General features: G+C 50.9%; 2 protein-coding genes across 9 annotated transcripts; one reads left to right on the top strand and one right to left on the bottom strand.

Annotated features, from left to right (window-relative positions):
- CA14 (carbonic anhydrase 14) lies at positions 3302 to 10659 on the top strand. Of its 7 annotated transcripts, none has more exons than XM_021089915.1 (11): positions 3392 to 4447; positions 6400 to 6501; positions 7845 to 8024; positions 8350 to 8492; positions 8717 to 8812; positions 9001 to 9067; positions 9251 to 9408; positions 9519 to 9639; positions 9862 to 9882; positions 9993 to 10077; positions 10200 to 10659. In XM_021089915.1, the coding sequence occupies exons 1-11, from the start codon at positions 4393 to 4395 to the stop codon at positions 10261 to 10263; spliced, it is 1092 nt and encodes a 363-aa protein (XP_020945574.1). In that variant the 5' UTR covers positions 3392 to 4392; the 3' UTR covers positions 10264 to 10659. The 7 variants fall into 7 exon arrangements, 4 of the variants coding, with proteins under 4 accessions (XP_020945577.1, XP_020945574.1, XP_020945576.1 ...); XM_021089917.1 differs by having other exon boundaries at positions 3400 to 4447; positions 6400 to 6478; XM_021089916.1 differs by having other exon boundaries at positions 3414 to 4447; positions 6400 to 6420.
- On the bottom strand, positions 10981 to 14662 carry APH1A (aph-1 homolog A, gamma-secretase subunit). Of its 2 annotated transcripts, XM_021088563.1 has the most exons (7): positions 14297 to 14662; positions 13568 to 13738; positions 13327 to 13400; positions 12956 to 13078; positions 12674 to 12801; positions 12121 to 12244; positions 10981 to 11786 (listed from the first exon to the last, which is right to left on the bottom strand). In XM_021088563.1, exons 1-7 carry the CDS (start codon positions 14407 to 14409, stop codon positions 11722 to 11724), a joined length of 798 nt encoding a protein of 265 aa, XP_020944222.1. In that variant the 5' UTR covers positions 14410 to 14662; the 3' UTR covers positions 10981 to 11721. The 2 variants fall into 2 exon arrangements, with proteins under 2 accessions (XP_020944222.1, NP_001231416.1); NM_001244487.1 differs by having other exon boundaries at positions 10982 to 12244; positions 14297 to 14650.

Genomic DNA, 16949 nt, shown 5'->3' with positions numbered 1-16949 from the left:
GGAAGGAAGGAAGGAAGGAAGGAAGGGAGGGAGGGAGGGAGGAAAGGAAGAAAGGAAGGAAGGGAGGGAGGGAGGGAAAAAGGAAGGAAGGAAAGAAAGGGAAAAGGAAAGAAAGGCAAATTTCTGGACATATCCCAGACCTATGGAATCCAAAACTTTGGGGCAAAGCCACAGAAATTTGTGTTTGAACAAGCTTTCCATGTGATTCTGATGCACAATGACATTTGAGAACCAAAAGGAGGAGAAAGTTCAATGGTTTGAACAACTGTCCTTGCTCTGGTTTAGCTTAGCAGCTGTATAACCACAGGAAAATCCCTAAATCCCTCAAAATTCAGCCTTTACAGGAGTTCCCATCGTGGCGCAGTGGAAACAGATCTGACTAGGAACCATGAGGTTGTGGGTTCAATCCCTGGCCTTGCTCAGTGGGTTAAGGGTCCGGCATTGCCGTGAGCTGTGGTGTAAGTCACAGACGCGGCTCAGTCTGGCGTGGCTATGACTGTGGTGTAGGCCAGTGGCGATAGCTCCGATTAGACCCCCTTAGAACTTCCATACGCCGTGTGGTGCAGCCATAAAAAAAGACGAAAAGACCAAAAAAAAAAAAAAATCAGTCTTTACAGTGTAGAAGAAGGGTATTGGAATGATGTCTGAGGACTCTTCGGGTCTAAAAATCTGTGAAATACCTGGAGTTCCTGCTGTGGCTCAGACAGTTAAGAACCTGACTAGAATCCATAAGGATGCGGGATCGATCCCTGGCCTTGTTCAGTGGGTTGAGGATCCAATGTTGCCACAAGTTGTGGCAGCTGCAGCTCCAATTCAACCCCTAGCCAGGGAACTTATAGTACAGATAGTATAGATGTGGCCCTGGGGGGGAAAAAAAAATCTGTGAAGGCAGAAAGAAAGTAAACATTCCAATGACTAGATTCATTCATTCAATCAGCAAATATTTATGTATCAGGCAGTGTTCTGAGCACTTTAATTAAATTACATTTAATTAAATTACATTTCAGACCACAGACTCTTACCTGTCTTCTGTTTACAACATTCTCATGCTGCATCTGTACTACATTGTGAACTGGAAAACTGAGAAAATTTTGATCCAAAGAGTTCTGACCACTCCCTCACCCAAATTACTTTGATTTTAATTCTTGAAAGCTTCTGTGTTTGCTTAAGGGCCTTCAGTACCAGTGTTTTAGAAGACAAGCATGTGATATTAAATGTGATTATCAAAGGAGACTCTCTCTGGGTCTGCATTATTCATGGCAGAAAGTGGCTTGCCGTCTTAGGAAACTGATTCCACCTAATTCTTTCTTCTTGGCAATTAGTCACCAACTGTACTGTTTGGGTAAGTTCCTGTGTTGACCATTCCTCTTCTTTGATCTGCCTCCCTCTCTCCCTCAGTGAACTCTCAAATTCCCCACCACACAAACTCAGAACACCCACTGGGTCCCTGTGAGGCATTTTAGACTATTTACAATATTTAGTGAGTTTTAAAAATGACCTTTTTTTTTTTTTTTTTTGGAGTTCCCATTGTGGCTCAGTGGTTAACGAACCCAACTAGTATCCATGAGGACGCGGGTTTGATCCCTGGCCTCGCTCAGTGGGTTAAGGATCTGGTGTTGCTGTGGCGGGTGGCTACAGCTCCAATTCAGCCCCTAGCCTGGGAACATCTGTGTGCCTCGGGTGCAGCCCTAAAAAGACAAAACAAAACAAAACCAAAAACCTTTTTTAAAAAGGACCTTTTAAGGAAAAACAAACCAAAAAGTCAACCCACTTGGACACCTTTGATTCTCTGACTTGTTCATGTTTAACTGCATCTGAAAAGTCGGGAGATGGCGCCAGAAGGCAGCAGAACGCGTTGGCTTTAGGAGTGTTTTAGCCAATCCCAGAGTAAGGAATGGGCTGGAGCAGGAGAAGTAAGAATTGAAACAAAGGCGCCAGAGTTTGTGTAGCAACTACCAAGGTGGGGGTGGGGGGTGGTCTCTCTCTCTCTTTTTTTTTTTAACCTATAAGAGTCCTCTTGACACTACTCCAAATCAGCCTGGTGACAACAGAAATATCCACAGTAGAACCAAAGATATAAATAAAGGCGAGTCCCTGGAGTTTGCCTCCTCTCCTAGATACCAGGGCCTTTGTCCACTTGGGAAGCACAAGGGCCTGGAGGAGCCGCTAACTCAGAACTGAGAAGGTGCTGATTTGGGGCTAAGACACCTTTGTGAAACATTTTTCAGCTGTGTAGCAAAATCCTAAAGCCCACCAGCAGAGAAACACTTCCCAGAAGAAATCAATCACACGTGAATACTTGGAACGAAAACATTAAAAATGAAAGAAATTTTAAAGACAACCAGGAGGTGGCGCCTGGCAAGACACACTACCTGCCTTGGGAGGCTGCGCTGCAGCTGGCCGCTCTGACAACTTTGTCCTGGCAGAGGTCACTCTGTCCGGGCCCTGGGCCTCTCCTTTTCTATTTTGTGAAAGTTGTCTCTGCTTTCTTTCTTTTTCTATTCCTCTGTGTTTACTCTCCTGATCCCCAGGAAGTCTAATTTACACTTTAAGCCTTTTATTCTTCTTAGATGGGATGAGTGGCACTTTGGGAGAACTTCAAAACATAAAATTTATCCATAAGGGAAAATTAATTTGGAGGGTAATGAGAGAATTAAAAAGGAATGACATCTGCAAAATGGCTTTGCTTTGCAGATCAACCACAATGGACAGAAAAGCATGGCGGGCTCCTGCCTCCGCAAGGGCTGATGACCTCGCATATGCGTTATTCTGTTCACGTGTCTTTTATCCCGCTTCCTAGTTTAGCTTCTGCTCCTCTTGTTTTGGCTAGGGATTACTACTTGGCAGGAGCAAGGAGGGCAGAGGGAGCTCAAAAGGGTGCATTCTCCTGGCTGTGACTCCGGTGAAGGGGTTTCAGTGTCTGGCCAGGAGTTATCTGTGGGCTTCACATTCCATAATGAGGGATTTAGGATGTGCATTCCAGTCGGGATTTCCAGTCCTGTGGGGGAACAAGCACCAGCCCACATTCCTGAGACTCGGCAGCCTCTATGCTCCACTCACCCAGCTTTTTGGTGGCAGGTTTCACCCAGTCCCCAAAGTCCTGCCTCAGCCCTTTGTTGGGCAGGAGGAAAGACCCTGGGCCCCTCTCCCTCTTCCACTCCAACTGGATCACATGATCACATGGTCTCTCTCTGCTCCCTCCCCTCTTTTTCTCTGGAGTCCGCCTTTTTTTTTTTTTTTTTTTTTTTTTTTTTGATGGTGGTTGTGATTGTTTCTAAGGTCTCCCTGCCTCTCCTCCTGTCCTGGCCACCCTGCCAGGGGTCAGTGTCCTCTTCAGTGACAAAAGCCGCCCTAGATCTGGGCTCCCTGGGGAGGGAGGTGGTTGGGTCTGGCAGTTGGAGCCGCTGTCTCTCCATGGTGCTGCTGCAGCCCTTCCCCCCGCTGGGCACACAAATGGGCTTTATCCAGCAAACAAAACCACCCCCCACCCAGGCCGCACAGGCACGTGGACCCAGGCCTCACCGTGGGAAGGGGGTGGTGACAGGCGCAGAAGAAAGAGATCTCTCCAAACAAGTTCTCTTCGCCTCACTTCTCTTCCTTATTTTCCACAATCCAGATTTCAGTCCTTGACTTCTTCCCCTCCACCCGCACCCTGAGTCTCCCAACTCCTTCTGGTTACCTCGGTCCTGACTCTGGACTCTTCCTGGGCAGCTCACATTCTGCAGCGGATTGGAAGCAGATCCTCCCAGGGAAAAAGCCAGATGGAGAATGAGAACCCAGGGTCCCCCAAGGGGGCTGGATGAGACCCCCAGGGACTGGACCCCCGAGCCCTCCTTTCCTGCCTCCACCCACTCCAGGGGACACCCTTCTGAACAGTGTCTGTGTGAATAGCAAAGGAAGGAAGAGCTCACCCCAGCTGGGCTCCTGAGCCAGGGCCAGGGCTCCTGTGAAACCCGCCGCGTGCGCTCCGCTCTGAGCTGGGCCATCCTGCATGCTTAATGGGCTATTTAAGGAGTTGTTCGCCAGCAACCCAGTCAACCCCCCCTCCCCACGTACACCCGTCCAGAGCCACCTTAAAAGCAGGAGGCAGTTGTGAAGTTGCTGGCCAGCAAGTGGAGTGAAGACTGCAGAAGGAGATAAAAAAGAAAGAGGGCAGCAAAAGATTTGTCCTGGACACCCAGAAACTCACGGTCCCCCACTGAAAACCAAATCCCCTGGAAGCCTGCAGAGACACAAAGACAGCACGAGAAACAGAGATAAATACACTCAGCCTCAGGAAACTCCTCTTCTCTCTCTCTCTCTTTCCCTCTCTCTCTCACCTCCCAGCCCTCTCCCTACCCTAGTCCTCTGGTCTCCAAACTCCTAGTACCTTGTGCTCCCTCCGGAAATACCATGTTGGTCTTCATCCTCCTGCTAAAGGTGATGTGGATCCTGGCTGCAGAAGACGGTAGGTACATCTGGATGTGTGTCTGTCTGTGCTGATGCACACATGTTGCCATTGCATGCTTAATGGAGAAGGAGGAGTGTACAAGGTAGCCTGGGGGCTAGATTAATAGGCTCAGACTTGGAGGGAGAAAAAAGAGGAGTGGGCTGAGGACCACTTTCCTTCTTTTCCCTTCACCTTTCCAGCCTTGCCGTTTGTGGGGCCAGAGGAGAGCTGGCCGGGGGACAGGATGTGTACACGTGCTGGAGAATGGCTTTACGGGCTACGGTCTCTCCAGAGCTCTTTCCCCCACTGCCCTACTCTCAGGCAACCCTCCTGGCCTTCTTTATTTACAAACTCATCCAATTAGGGAGCCAAAGAGGCCCGGAGGGAAAGGATAGAGGACTGCGGTGGGCGGCAGGGGAGTGGGGAATACGCCTGTACCTCCCGCCTGACTCACACCCTGATCCCTGACTCTGAACCTCATGGCACAAGTCCCCTCTTGATTCTATAGGATGACAATTTTCGCATTTTTCTCGAAAGCAGTAACAGTCAGTAGTGCGGGGCCCTTTCCAATTTACAAAGAACTTTCAGGCGCTCCCAGAAGAGGAGGGGGAACTCTTGGGGGCATAAGCTGAAGGGCTCCAGGAGCATCCCCAGGACCCTCACCCCTCATCTTTGTGATCCCCCGGCCTATCACAGTATCCGGCACATAGCAGATGTGTCATTAAGATCTGTTGGAAGAATAGGGTGAGGGGGTGTCTAGAAGGCAGAAGGGGAATGCAAAGAGGATGGTGGAGGGGGGCACCTAGCCAAGGAGAGTTGTGAAGTGCATTTGGGGTGCGGAGGTGGGGATTGGGCAGTTAGGGGAAGAGGTATAGAGCTAGTGTGTTGAGGATTTGGTGGGAGGGGATGGGCAACGCTGTCAGCCTGCCCAGAACCAGGGAACTTAAGTTGTTGAGGTGTCCCACTGAGTGAGTGAGAGTCTGCCTCCAGCCCTCCCTTGGGCTGCTTTTCAGAACTGTCTGAACCAAGGGATGGGCCAGCAGAAGAGCCCAACGATGAGATCAAGGATATCTTAGAAGGCTGAGGAATTTAAAGGAATAAGAGAGAGAGGAGGGGAGTTTATAATTTTTCTCCAAAGTTTCTAGCAATTTGAATCATGCAGAGACAGCCTGCAGGAAAGCCTTGTTCTCCCCTTGAAGCAGCTTGGCCCTGGGTGAGGGCTGGACCAGCAGACCCCCAACCTTTGAGCTAGAGACAGGACCGCATAAGAGCCTGGCATGTGACCCAGCTGGCAGCTCTCCTTTCCACAGACAATGCTTCACTTTCATCCTGTCCCTGCCAGCCTGGCTGCCTGTGTCCACCCACCACCCTCAATGTAGAGTGGACCCTGCCTGACTCCCACCTTCCCTAGCTATCTGGGACTCTAAGGAGCAGAGGCTCCTGGTGATGGGGAAAGTTTCCTTTAGAGTTACTGGGACCGGAAAGACAAACTTAAATGTGAATTTACAGCTTAGTGCCTTGGTACGTGCAATGCTTCAAAGCACAGGGATAACCGCCCTCTCCCCCCAATTCTGAACCTCTTGCTCCTTCTCTTATTCGAGTCCCTTTCCTCCAAACCCTCTGCCTAGACCCTCACCTCAGCCCAGTCTTCTAAGGGCTGGATTGGCCTGGCACAGGCTGGAGAAAAGGGACATTGGTCATTCTGCACATTTGGATCCAGGTTAATTTTAGTCTCCTGGCTTTATCTCTTTTCACTTCTCCTCCCCCCTTTACTCGGCGAGCACAAGCACAGCCTGGCTGGTGATTTTAAATAGGCCCCCAGACCTTTCCACCGAGGTGTCCAGTTTCAGGGCTTCCTTTGGGAAGTGCTGGAGCAGAGGGAGGAGAAAGAACACAGAGGGAGGGCAGGAGTGGAGGAGGGCCTTGCCCCAGGCTGTGCTGGCTGTAACTCAAATTACTCTGCCTTGCAGGTCAACACTGGACATATGAGGGTGAGAGCAGAACTCAAGGCCTACCGACACCCCTTCCGCCCCGGGACCTCTTCACCTGGTGGGAAGACTTACGCCATGTGGGTGGGGAGGCTTCCTTTAGCTTCTCCCTCTAGCTCCTCCTTTCCCCATCTCCCTGTGCCCTCACTTTTGCATATGTGATTCCTAGCCCCTGTTCTAATCATCAAATCCCACACCTACTGATTCAGCAGAAAGGCCAGCTATGTCCTCAGTCAGCCTGTTCGGGGAGTGAGGGAGGTGGAGTGGAGAGGGAAGTGGGTGGGGAAAGGCACCCTGAGCTTAGCTGCCAATTCTCCTCCTGGCCCTCTTTCTACCCTGATCGATCCTACCCCCACCTGCATCTGGAATTGGGACAGAGCTTGAGGTCAGGAGTGACAAAGAGGCCAGCAGGACAGGACAGTTTGTGATTCTGGCAGAGACGGAACTCGATTCCTTTGAGCTTCTGATTAATAACTTAACTAGATTCCAGAGTCAATGCATGGTCCAGTAGGAGAGCAAGAAGTGAATGATGGAAAGTCAGATCTGAATCTTTTTTTTTTTTTTTTTGCTTTTGCTTTTTAGGGCCATATACTAGCAGCAAATGGAGGTTCCCAGGCTAAGGGTCTAATCGGAGCTACAGCTGCCAGCCTACGCCACAGCCATAGCATCCCGATCAGAGCCGAGTCTGCAAGCTACACCACAGCTCATGGCAATGCCAGATCCTTAACCCACTGAGCAAGGCCAGGGATCAAGCCCACAACCTCATGGTTCCTAGTCAGATTCGTTTCCGCTGCACCACGACGAGAGCTCCAGATCTGAATCTTAAAGTCACTTGATAGGGACCCCAAGGAGAGCCTACCTCTCTAGGGTCATTTCACTTCTCAAGTTTTCTGCTCCTACTCGAATCCCACCTTCCGGGTATGTGGGCTTTCTCTCCATCCACTCTTCCTCTCATTTAACTTTCTTGTCCTCCAACAAGAGGACAGGTAAGTAAGTAAAAGCCACTGAGCCCCATTCATCAGAAGAGCTGGGAATCATCACTGCCTCTGGGTTGGTGAAGGGAAGGAACTGCAGGAGCAACTGGGGACTTCATCTGGGGTGGATGGAAGTGTATTTCTTTCTTTCTTTCTTTTTCTTTTTTAGGGCTGCACCTGCAGCATATGTAAGTTCCCAGGCTAAGGGTTGAATCAGAGCTACAGCTGCCAGCCTACGCCACAGCCACAGCAACACCAGATCCTTAACCCACTAAGCGAGGCCAGGGATCAAACCCACATCCTTATGGACACTAAGTCAGGTTCTTAACCCGCTGAGCCACAACAGGAATTCCCATGTATTTCTGCCTCCACACAGGGTATAGCTTGGTGGGAGGTTGCTGAGAGATGGGTGAGGCTGGAAGCAGGACAAATGTCTGTGGTAACCCCCACCAGGCCCACACGGTCAAGACCATTGGCCAGCCTCTTACCCTGAATGTGGAAGCAATGCCCAGTCCCCCATCAATATCCAGACAGACAGTGTGACTTTTGACCCTGAGTTGCTACCTCTGCAACCCCATGGATATGAACAGCCTGGCACCGAGCCTTTGGACCTGCACAATAATGGCCACACAGGTAAAAAGCCCAGGCTCCAAGGAGGTGTAAGCTCTAGTTCCAATCTCAGGAGTCTGGGGGTGGGGGGAGGAAGCATTCTCTTAACTTCTAAATTCTCAGAAGACTTCATCTATAAATTCAGAGAAGGGAGAATGAGGATGAGGCTCCTGTAGCCAAAGGTGGGAACAGCATGTGTATGATCAAGCACTGTGGGTGGGTTTGGATGCTCTGTGTGGAGGGAGACAGAAAAGGCTGGTCAGGTCTCCCAAGGAAGGGCGGGCAGCCAAGGGGCCAGAATGGAGCCACACTCCTCCACTAAGCCTAACTCGCTTTCTTTTCCCCACAGTGCAACTCTCACTGCCTCCTACCCTACATCTGGAAGGACTGCCCCGAAAATATGTAGCTGCCCAGCTCCACCTGCACTGGGGTCAGAAAGGATCCCCAGGGGGCTCAGAGCACAAGATCAACGGCGAAGCTACCGCTGCAGAGGTACCAGGGAGCAAAACCTGAACTAGGACCCACTTTCTAGATCCTGGTCCGTGCCAGGCACGAAAGGATCTGGATGCTGGGAAGTCATACTTGGGGGAAAAGGCCAAGCTTTGTGGGGCAGATTTAGAGCATGCTGGAGGTGGTGGTGGTGGCTAGGATAAAAGTCTTTGGGAGGGAGTAGTAGAGAAACACTAAATGATTCAATTCCTTCTCCCCTCCCTCAGCTCCACATCGTACATTATGATTCTGAGTCCTACGCTAGCTTGAGTGAAGCTGCTCAGCAGCCCCAAGGCCTGGCTGTCTTGGGCATCCTCGTTGAGGTCAGTGGCCCCCAACCCTCCTAGGTCTGTCTCCACTCCCTCTGCGGCCCTCAGTCTGCCCAAGTCTCTTGCTGGCGGCCCTCCCAAGACAAGTCAGCAACCCACTCTGCTCATTTGTTCTATACTTGAATGTCTTACTCCCAACATGGACTCAGGCCAAAACTTCCCCCCCCTTCCACCCCTTCCAGGTGGGCGAGACTGAAAACCCAGCTTATGAACACATTCTGAGTCACCTGCATGAAATTAGGCACAAAGGTGAGCCCTACAAATCTATCTTAAGATCAAGTAACATTAGACTTCAGGGAAACTTCTCAGAAAAGGCCTCAGAGGCCTGGAATGAGGCAGAGTTAGGGACCAGGGGGGTTCACTTCTGGGAGCCCTGTCTAGTGAGCTCGGGTGCAGGGAGGGCGAGACGAGTCCTAGTCTGTTCTCACCCAGATCAGAGGACCTCAGTGCCCCCCTTCAATGTGAGAGGGCTGCTCCCGCCCCTGCTGGCGCAGTTCTTCCGTTACAATGGCTCACTCACTACACCGCCCTGCTACCAGAGTGTGCTCTGGACAGTCTTCAATCGAAGGGCCCAGATTTCAATGGGACAGGTGAGTGGTGGAGAGGTGAGACTGCACAGACATAGCTGTCACCGCAAACTCTCTCCCACTCCCCCAAGCAAGTACCACTTGTCCCTTAACCCCACTCTTTCTCTCCTCAGCTGGAAAAGCTTCAGGAGGCATTGTTCTCCACCGAAGAGGAGCCGTCTCAGCTCCTGGTACAGAACTACCGAGCCCCCCAGCCTCTCAACCAGCGAATAGTCTTGGCTTCTTTCATCCAAGGTGATTGCACAGGGCTTGGAAAAGGAGACAGGAAACTTGGGGGACTCGATGGCAGGAACTAGGAAGCTCCTGGGAAGGGAAGGAAAAGAAGGCTAAGAGAGGAAGGGGCTTCCAGGACTTGCTTGGACTGGGAACCACCCCTCAGCCCCAAGTGCTGGCACAGTGCGCTGCGGGGTGGCAGGGGGATCTGGTCTCCCTGATGCAAATTTTCTTCCCTTACAGTGGGATCCTTGTACACCACAGGTGAGACAGCCCTACCCAGGTACTGGGGGGTGGAGCACCCGTCACGAGTTAGGGACAGGGTCAATATCTGTTAGTTCTAAACGGACACCTTCCATCTTCCACTCTCCCAGGGGAAATGCTGAGTCTGGGAGTGGGAATCTTGGTTGGCTGCCTCTGCCTTCTGCTGGCTGTTTATTTCATCGCTAGAAAGATTCGGTGAGGTGTCACTCTCCATTTCTCCAGCCCTTTCTTTCCTACTGAAAAGCATTCTCCTAGCCCCCCTCTACTGGATCTCGCCTAGGACACTGGTCACTTCCATGAGCCATTTCCCTGTCCAGGAAGAAGAGACTGGGAAACCGGAAAAGTGTGGTGTTCACCTCAGCACGGGCCGCCGAGGCATAGGCTCCCTCTCGGACACCAGAGATGCCTTCCCCTCACCTATCAGGGAGCTTCTCAAGTGGGTGCAGGGACTGGCCCAAAAGCCCTGTAATGGGCCAGCACTCCTCCTTCCTCCAGACAGCCCCTGCACGGAGGTACGGACAGGCTCTCCGAGGAAGAACAACAGAGCTTCCAGCCTCACAAAACATGTAGATAAGGAGAGCCCCATGCTGACAGTGCAGAGGGCAAACTGTGTTTAGATGTAGCGGAAGCTGGGCATGTGGCCCAGGGTCCTCACCCCCTCTTCTTTATCCCTCTGTCCCTAGAAACAGTGCAGGATCTCCCCCTAGGAAAAAGGGATGCTGCTATCATGCTGTGGTTTTTTGCTCAATGTATTTGGAATTAAAGTTTCTGACCCCACTTCTGGTCTTACCTTTCGGGCTCTTGCGAGCAGAGAGTTGCATGATGGCTCAGATGGCAGAGGTGGGCAGAGGTTAGGGAAAGGAAGCCTGGGTGAAACTCCTTTTACCCCAATCCTGGAAGGGGGGATCCACTTCTGGCAAATGCTTAACCCAGAGTTTCTAACATGAGACCACCAGCCCTGATTTCTGCCCTTGCACCAAAGTGATGCTCCGAGGGGACCAGAGGTTGCCAGTTAGAAAGGAGGTTGGACAAGAGACATGAGAGGGCAAAAACCTCAAGTAACATGTTACCCCCTCCCTTTAAAGCCAAGTGCCCCCACAATTATAAAGTCCTTTTTATTAGTCAAAATCACAATCACCTTGATTAAAAGGATGGGACATGCCATCCTCAGCAGAAAATGATACAGTTTATAGAAAACTTCCCCACCCCCCAAACACCCCAATTAAAAACTAGAAAAAATCTGCCCTCCTTCCCTGTGATGTCACGGTAGGCTGACTCCTCCAGTGGCACTGCAGCTCTGGAGTGGGCCAGCTCCCCGCAGCACCCTCCACTTCACCTTGGGGAGAGGAGGGATGCTGGTGGTCAAGGAGGTTAAAACATTTTTTAGTTCCAGTAATACCAGTTCCCAAACATGCACTTCCTTCCCTTCCCCCAAAGCCTGGGACCAAGGGGAAAGCTGGATAGATATGAGCCCAGACATAAGGAGCAATTTGAGGAGGGAAATTACAGTCCACAGAGGTTAGGAGAAGAATTCCAATATACCTCCTCCCTCCCCCAGTCAAAAAAAAAAAAAAAAAAGGCAATTTGGGGTCTTTATCACACCAAATATGGTTCCCCTCAGACCTGAGAAAAAGACCAAGATGCCCAGTCTGGGGAAGGGGTACTGGGAAACTCAGAGCTCATCTACCCTTGAACCTCCATTGACTTCATCTCCATGGCAATGGCTACACTAGGTCCCTTTTCTTGGCAACCTGCACTGTCCAGAACTGGAGATGGAGAAATACAGGGCGAGGAGATCAGGAGGGCACCCCAGGCCCAGGGGTCCCCCCCAAGGTTCCCTCAGTCCTCGGGTGGGATGCGCAGGGCAGAATACACCATCACCCGACTGTCCTCCTGCCGTCGGCCTGCAGAGGGGAAGGGGGGTGAGTCTTGGGCAGGGTGAGAGCAGAGCACTGACACATGGGGAGTCCTGGACAACAAAGGGGGTCCCCAGATGGTGGGGATAAGGGCAGATTCAAACCCACCAGTCACTGACTGGCTGAACCCAGACTGCTCCTGGTAAAGCCTAAAGACTAAAGGTCACGAGTGGACAAAGCAAAACCCTGAAGGTGGTGGAAAAGACCGACGAGGAGACAGAGAATGATGGGCAATGGACCCGGGTGGGGCTGGGCTCAGTCATGGGCAGTGGGCAGGCAGGTGGGATCTGTCAGGCGATCAGTCCAGGTAGTCAGTCCTTACACGAGAGACTGCGCTGGATACTTCGGAAGGACCCTCCAGCTGTGATGAAGGCCCAGAGCCCCATGGAAACAGTGACTGCATAGATGGGCAGCAGGCTTGCCTCGTACCAAGGGTTCAGGAATGTCTGGGGATGGGAGAAGAGTAGATAAGAGGTTAGATTCTCCCACTGCCTAATCCCCATATTCTCTTGGTGCCTCTGACCCAAACCACCCCCAGATATCTACTCAAATCCCCCAGTCCTTCCCTTCAGAGCACCAACATCTTGTGGTTAAGGAGACTTGTGATTTTTTAGCTCCCTCAGAAGTTTCTGCTCACCTCAGGCCATCTGCATTACAGTTTGACTAATCCATTCAAACTTCTCCTGCCCCCCCCCACCCTCGGCATCCCCAGAGCAGGTTATACAACTGATGCTGAGATGAGAGACACCTGAAGACTCACCTTTCTGCCTCTTCCCTAGGTAAGTTTTGAAATGTCAAGGAGTGAGGATATAGTTCCCCTCCATCCCACTCACCATGAAGTTCTTTTCTAATTCAGACCCCTGTTCCCAACTCACCAGTCCTGATGTCAGTAGGTGACTCCCAACCACCAGGCCCAAAGCCCAGTACCGTCTCCTCTCACAGGCATCAAAGAACACGACTCCCCAAAAGGTATGGAGCAGGATAATGGCTGCTGTCAGAAAGGCTGCAAGGAGGGAGATGGGTATGAGATACATTCCTCGTTTCCGCCCAGCCTCCTGAGATGATGAGTCAAAGAAGTCTCCCGGGGAGGGCAAAATAAATCAGATCGGGGCCAGGGATGGATGGGGCATGAAGGCAAGAAAGAAACTGGATCTTACCTGAAGTCAAGAAGTAATAGGGTGAGTCTCCATGGATCCCAACCACACCTGGCCCAAGTGCATCAGCCAAAATATTGATAACAGAGAAGACACCACTGATGATACCGAAGGAAAGACCAGAAACTGGGGGGGTGGGGGTGGGGGGAAGGAGTGTCTCATCAATGTCAGAAATCACTATAGCCTGATTACCAGTGATCCCTCCCCATTCCCAGCCACAATTCCCCAACACCTACTCTCCCTCCAGACCACCTCTCCTTGGAAGTCAAGTATGGAGAAAAACAAGAAGTCACTTAGGACATGTGGATGTGTAGAGACTTCCCTCGGAGAGAAGGGTATCCACTCCCTCCTCCAATCCCTCTCCCTTGGCTCACCATAGGCCATCTGCCGGATGGAGATGGGTGATCTTCCGTCCTCACTCAGCGATGCTAACCCCTCATCTGCCTTCCTGGGGTGGGGTGGGTGGGGTAGGGGAAACATGAGGGAGGGCAGGAATCTCCTTTCCCTCTAAATGTCTTCCCTTGGTGCCTCCTCATCCAAACCACCACCCAGGGCTGCCCCACTTAGAGTTCAATCCTCTGCCCTTCTCCCCTCCATACCATCCCATCTTCTTACTTAAGCAGCTTGTAGTAGGCAAAGCGGAACACCTCCTGTAGAAGGACAGAAACTGCAGCACCAAAAATCAGGAGGCCATACTGGAGCCGGGCATCTGACCGGTCGGTCACATGGACCAAGATGAACCAGACTACAGAGGCCAAGAGCAAGGAGACCAGCCAGAAAAATGCCCTGAGGAAAGACAAGGGCAATCAGGCAGGCAAGGGCAGGGGGCACCCAGACAAATCAAAGAGGGGAGCCAACCAAGGCTGTAGTATAAAAAGTGGAAGTTACACTTCCGGATGGTCAGGGAGACAGTGAGGAGACTGGATAGGTGTCTCCACCAAGGGAGTTTGTAGGGATCTAGCGCAGGGAAGGGGTAGAAATCTCATTAAAGAGTCTTCAAAACGTTGAGAGCCAAGGTGTAGGCACACAGAAGGGCGAGGTATCCATTCCTGGATACTCCCTTAGGGCCGGCCGAAGTCAGCACAGCCCCCTCACGAGTCCTGGCCTTGGGCCTCCTCTGACGTCGCCGGGAGGAGTATAGGAGGAATCTCTGCGATCCCTGGAAGGCGGAAACCAACTGCGGGAAAGGGCAAATCACCAAGGCCCCTGACTCGACCCTCTTCAATCTTCACCTCCGACTTGTCTTCCCCCAACTCAGGCTCCCAGCCTCGCCCCAGTTCCTCAAGCCCCTTTCGGATCTCTCTCTCCGGCGTCCTCCCGCGTCTCCCCAGCCCCCTAACTCACCCAGCGACTAGGATGATGACACGAAGCGGGTCTCCGGCCACAGTGATCAAGAAAAGCGCAAAGGCTGGACCGAAAGCGACGAAAGTGCATCCAAAAAACACTGCGGCCCCCATGGCTGGGCAGCTGGGGGCGGGGTGGAGGCCTGGCTAAGAGAGGCGAAGGGGAGGAGCACGCCAACTAGAGTGTCCGCGTTCGTTGGCGACGCGACCCCGTAAGGGGCGCGGTGCAATGTCACCCCCGGACCCCCGGGAAGGGGGGGGCACCGAAACCCCAGATGCAGGTCCCCGCGACTTCCTCTACGGAAGCCGAAAAGGGGACAAACCCCATCCGCAGCCCCATGGCCACCTCCCATCTAATCCCCACCCCCTGGAGGCCAATGGAGAATCCGCGGAGGCGGAGCTGCGGGGGTGGACGCGTGGCCGCACTACCTGCCGGGACTTGTAGTCCTGCCCTCCTAGCCCTGGACCTCGGCCCTGGGAGTGGTTCCGGCGGGTTAAACCAGTGGGCTGGACCTGGGGGTTCCTCGGTTCAGCTCGGTCCTGGTCGCTTTCGTGATTTCGTTATTTTGTGGGGAAGGGTGGTAGCAATCCTACCTCTCTTTGAAGAGCTGCAGAGGGGGGAAGATCCTGTTGGAAGCTAAAGGACAGATGTAAAGAAAGCACAGGATAGAGGGTGCAGGGAGATAGGGACGGGTATTGTTCTTACTTGAATGAGAGGAAATGGGCTAGAGCTACTGCCTAAGAGATGAAGGTTAGACTTAAAAGTAGGAGCTCTTTGAACGGGCTAGTATAGGAACATGTAATTCAGTGTATCGCTAATGAATCTTTCATCTGTAATGACAAGAAAATCAGAAGCAAAAGAAGCCTGGAGAGCAATGATAAGAAAGGGGATTTTTAGTTAAAATTGGGAGTTAAAATTGTTTGTAAAAAACAATTAGAGGGATGGAGTTGAAGGAAAATGACACCACCACCACACTTTGCCAGTTACTCAGTTCCTTTTATGTCATACTTCCTCTATTTATTTTTCTGAAAATGAACCTCAGTGGTGTCTTTTCCTCAGGCTGGGGGAAGGGAAGGGGCAGGAGATGCATATTAGAATGAAAGAAAGTAGGGGAAGAGGTATTATAAGATCATTTGAAGTGGGGATGGGGTTAATCCTTAGGAGGAAGTTTAGGCAAAAGTGCTAGGATGGGAAAGTGAAATATTGTTGAGACAGTAATAAAAAACTATAGAAATTGTTCAAAGAGAGCCAGGCTTCCTTTCCTTCCTGGAAATGATTTATGGCAACGCATATATGTACATCCACATAAGAGTTTTACATTTTTCTGGGAAATTCTGGAAAGGAGCTAAAGGAATAGATTATATAGATATACATGGGATGTCATCATGCAAATCCTCTCTCAATAAGGTTGAGAGGGTGGGAGCATCCTGGCTAGTGCTCAAGACTCTTTTGTCTTGCTTCTGGGCCTAGCAGGCCAGAAGAAATAGGGATAAGACAACTCTTATCTCTCCTTTGAGCTGTTCCCGCAGCATCTTCTGACTTAAAAACAGGTGTCAAACCTATCTTATTTATGGGTGGTTCCACAGAGGCTTGCATGGTACCTGGCTCATACTAGACATTGAATTGATATTAACTCCCTTTAAAAAAATTACCTGCATTCTTGGAGTTCCCTTCGTGGCTCAGCAGTTAATGAACCCGACTAGGATCCATGAGGATGCAGGTTCCATCCTTGGCCTCACCCAGAGGGTTGAGGATCTGGCGTTGCCTTGAGCTGCGGTGTAGGTCACAGACTCAGCTTGGATCCCGTGTTGCTATGGCTGTGGCTGTGGCATAGGCCGGAAGTTATACCTCCAATTCAACCCCTAGCCTGGGAATTTCCATATGCTAAGGGTGCAGCCCCAAAAACCAAAAAAAGAAGAAAAAAATTACCTGCATTCTTTTCTTATTCCCTTGCCTATGAACACTGAATTGCCTCTGAGACTAAGCCTGATGCTGTGCCTAAGCACATATGTTACTAAATGTTCCTAAAGTGAATTGAATCAAAATGGGGAATACAAAAGCAGAGAGACATAAAATGAACTCACCCTGTGGGTTGGATTGAAGGGAACACACCAAGTGACAAAGTGGGAGAAAGGGTATGGCATATAGAACAGGGAAAGAGACTACCTGCTTCCCCCCTTCTCCCATCCTGTGTGCAGAAAGTTGAGAAAGAGGTGAGGTGAGGTCAGTCCTTAGCTGAGGGGAAGTAACTGGCCTTGACTGAAGGTTTTGTTTTTTTTTTTTTTTTTTCTTTTTTTCAGAAGCATTGCAGCAGGTGCTTTGAGAGTTAGACGATGGTGTTGATATTGCTCTCATACTTCATAGTCTAAAGCAGAGGAGAGAGAGAATTTTCTCTCTTTTTTAATTTTTTCTTAAAAAAATGCTCATCCTCTCCTCAGAATATTTTGACTGTGAAGAAATAGATTGTGATGAAGTCTCAGTGAGAAGGGCAGCTCTGGGTGATGACAGTTAGGGACAGTAAGAGCTAAGTTGAGCTTTTTGTGAGGACTGGGAGCAAGAAAGGAAAGGAGAGGAGTTGGGGGGGCGGGATTCCTTGATAGGCTGGGTTTTGGGGTTTGAGGTTTTTGTTTGTTTGTTTGTTTGTTTTGTTTTG

This window comes from Sus scrofa, chromosome 4 (assembly GCF_000003025.6).
Source record: "Sus scrofa isolate TJ Tabasco breed Duroc chromosome 4, Sscrofa11.1, whole genome shotgun sequence".
In the NCBI taxonomy this organism is placed as follows: domain Eukaryota; kingdom Metazoa; phylum Chordata; class Mammalia; order Artiodactyla; family Suidae; genus Sus; species Sus scrofa.
Note: the sequence above shows the minus strand (reverse complement) of the source record. Positions and strands in the feature narration are given on the sequence as shown.

Excerpts from the sequence above, each read along its gene's own strand:
- APH1A (XM_021088563.1), bottom strand. The coding sequence starts at position 14,409 with ATGGGGGCCGCAGTGTTTTTTGGATGCACTTTCGTCGCTTTCGGTCCA. Across the intron at positions 13,079-13,326 it reads CATCCGGCAGATGGCCTATG|TTTCTGGTCTTTCCTTCGGT; the intron begins GTGAGCCAAGGG and ends CCACCCCCCCAG. Across the intron at positions 12,802-12,955 it reads CTATTACTTCTTGACTTCAG|CCTTTCTGACAGCAGCCATT; the intron begins GTAAGATCCAGT and ends CCCTCCTTGCAG.
- CA14 (XM_021089915.1), top strand. The coding sequence starts at position 4,393 with ATGTTGGTCTTCATCCTCCTGCTAAAGGTGATGTGGATCCTGGCTGCA. Across the intron at positions 4,448-6,399 it reads GATCCTGGCTGCAGAAGACG|GTCAACACTGGACATATGAG; the intron begins GTAGGTACATCT and ends TCTGCCTTGCAG. Across the intron at positions 8,493-8,716 it reads GCGAAGCTACCGCTGCAGAG|CTCCACATCGTACATTATGA; the intron begins GTACCAGGGAGC and ends CCCCTCCCTCAG.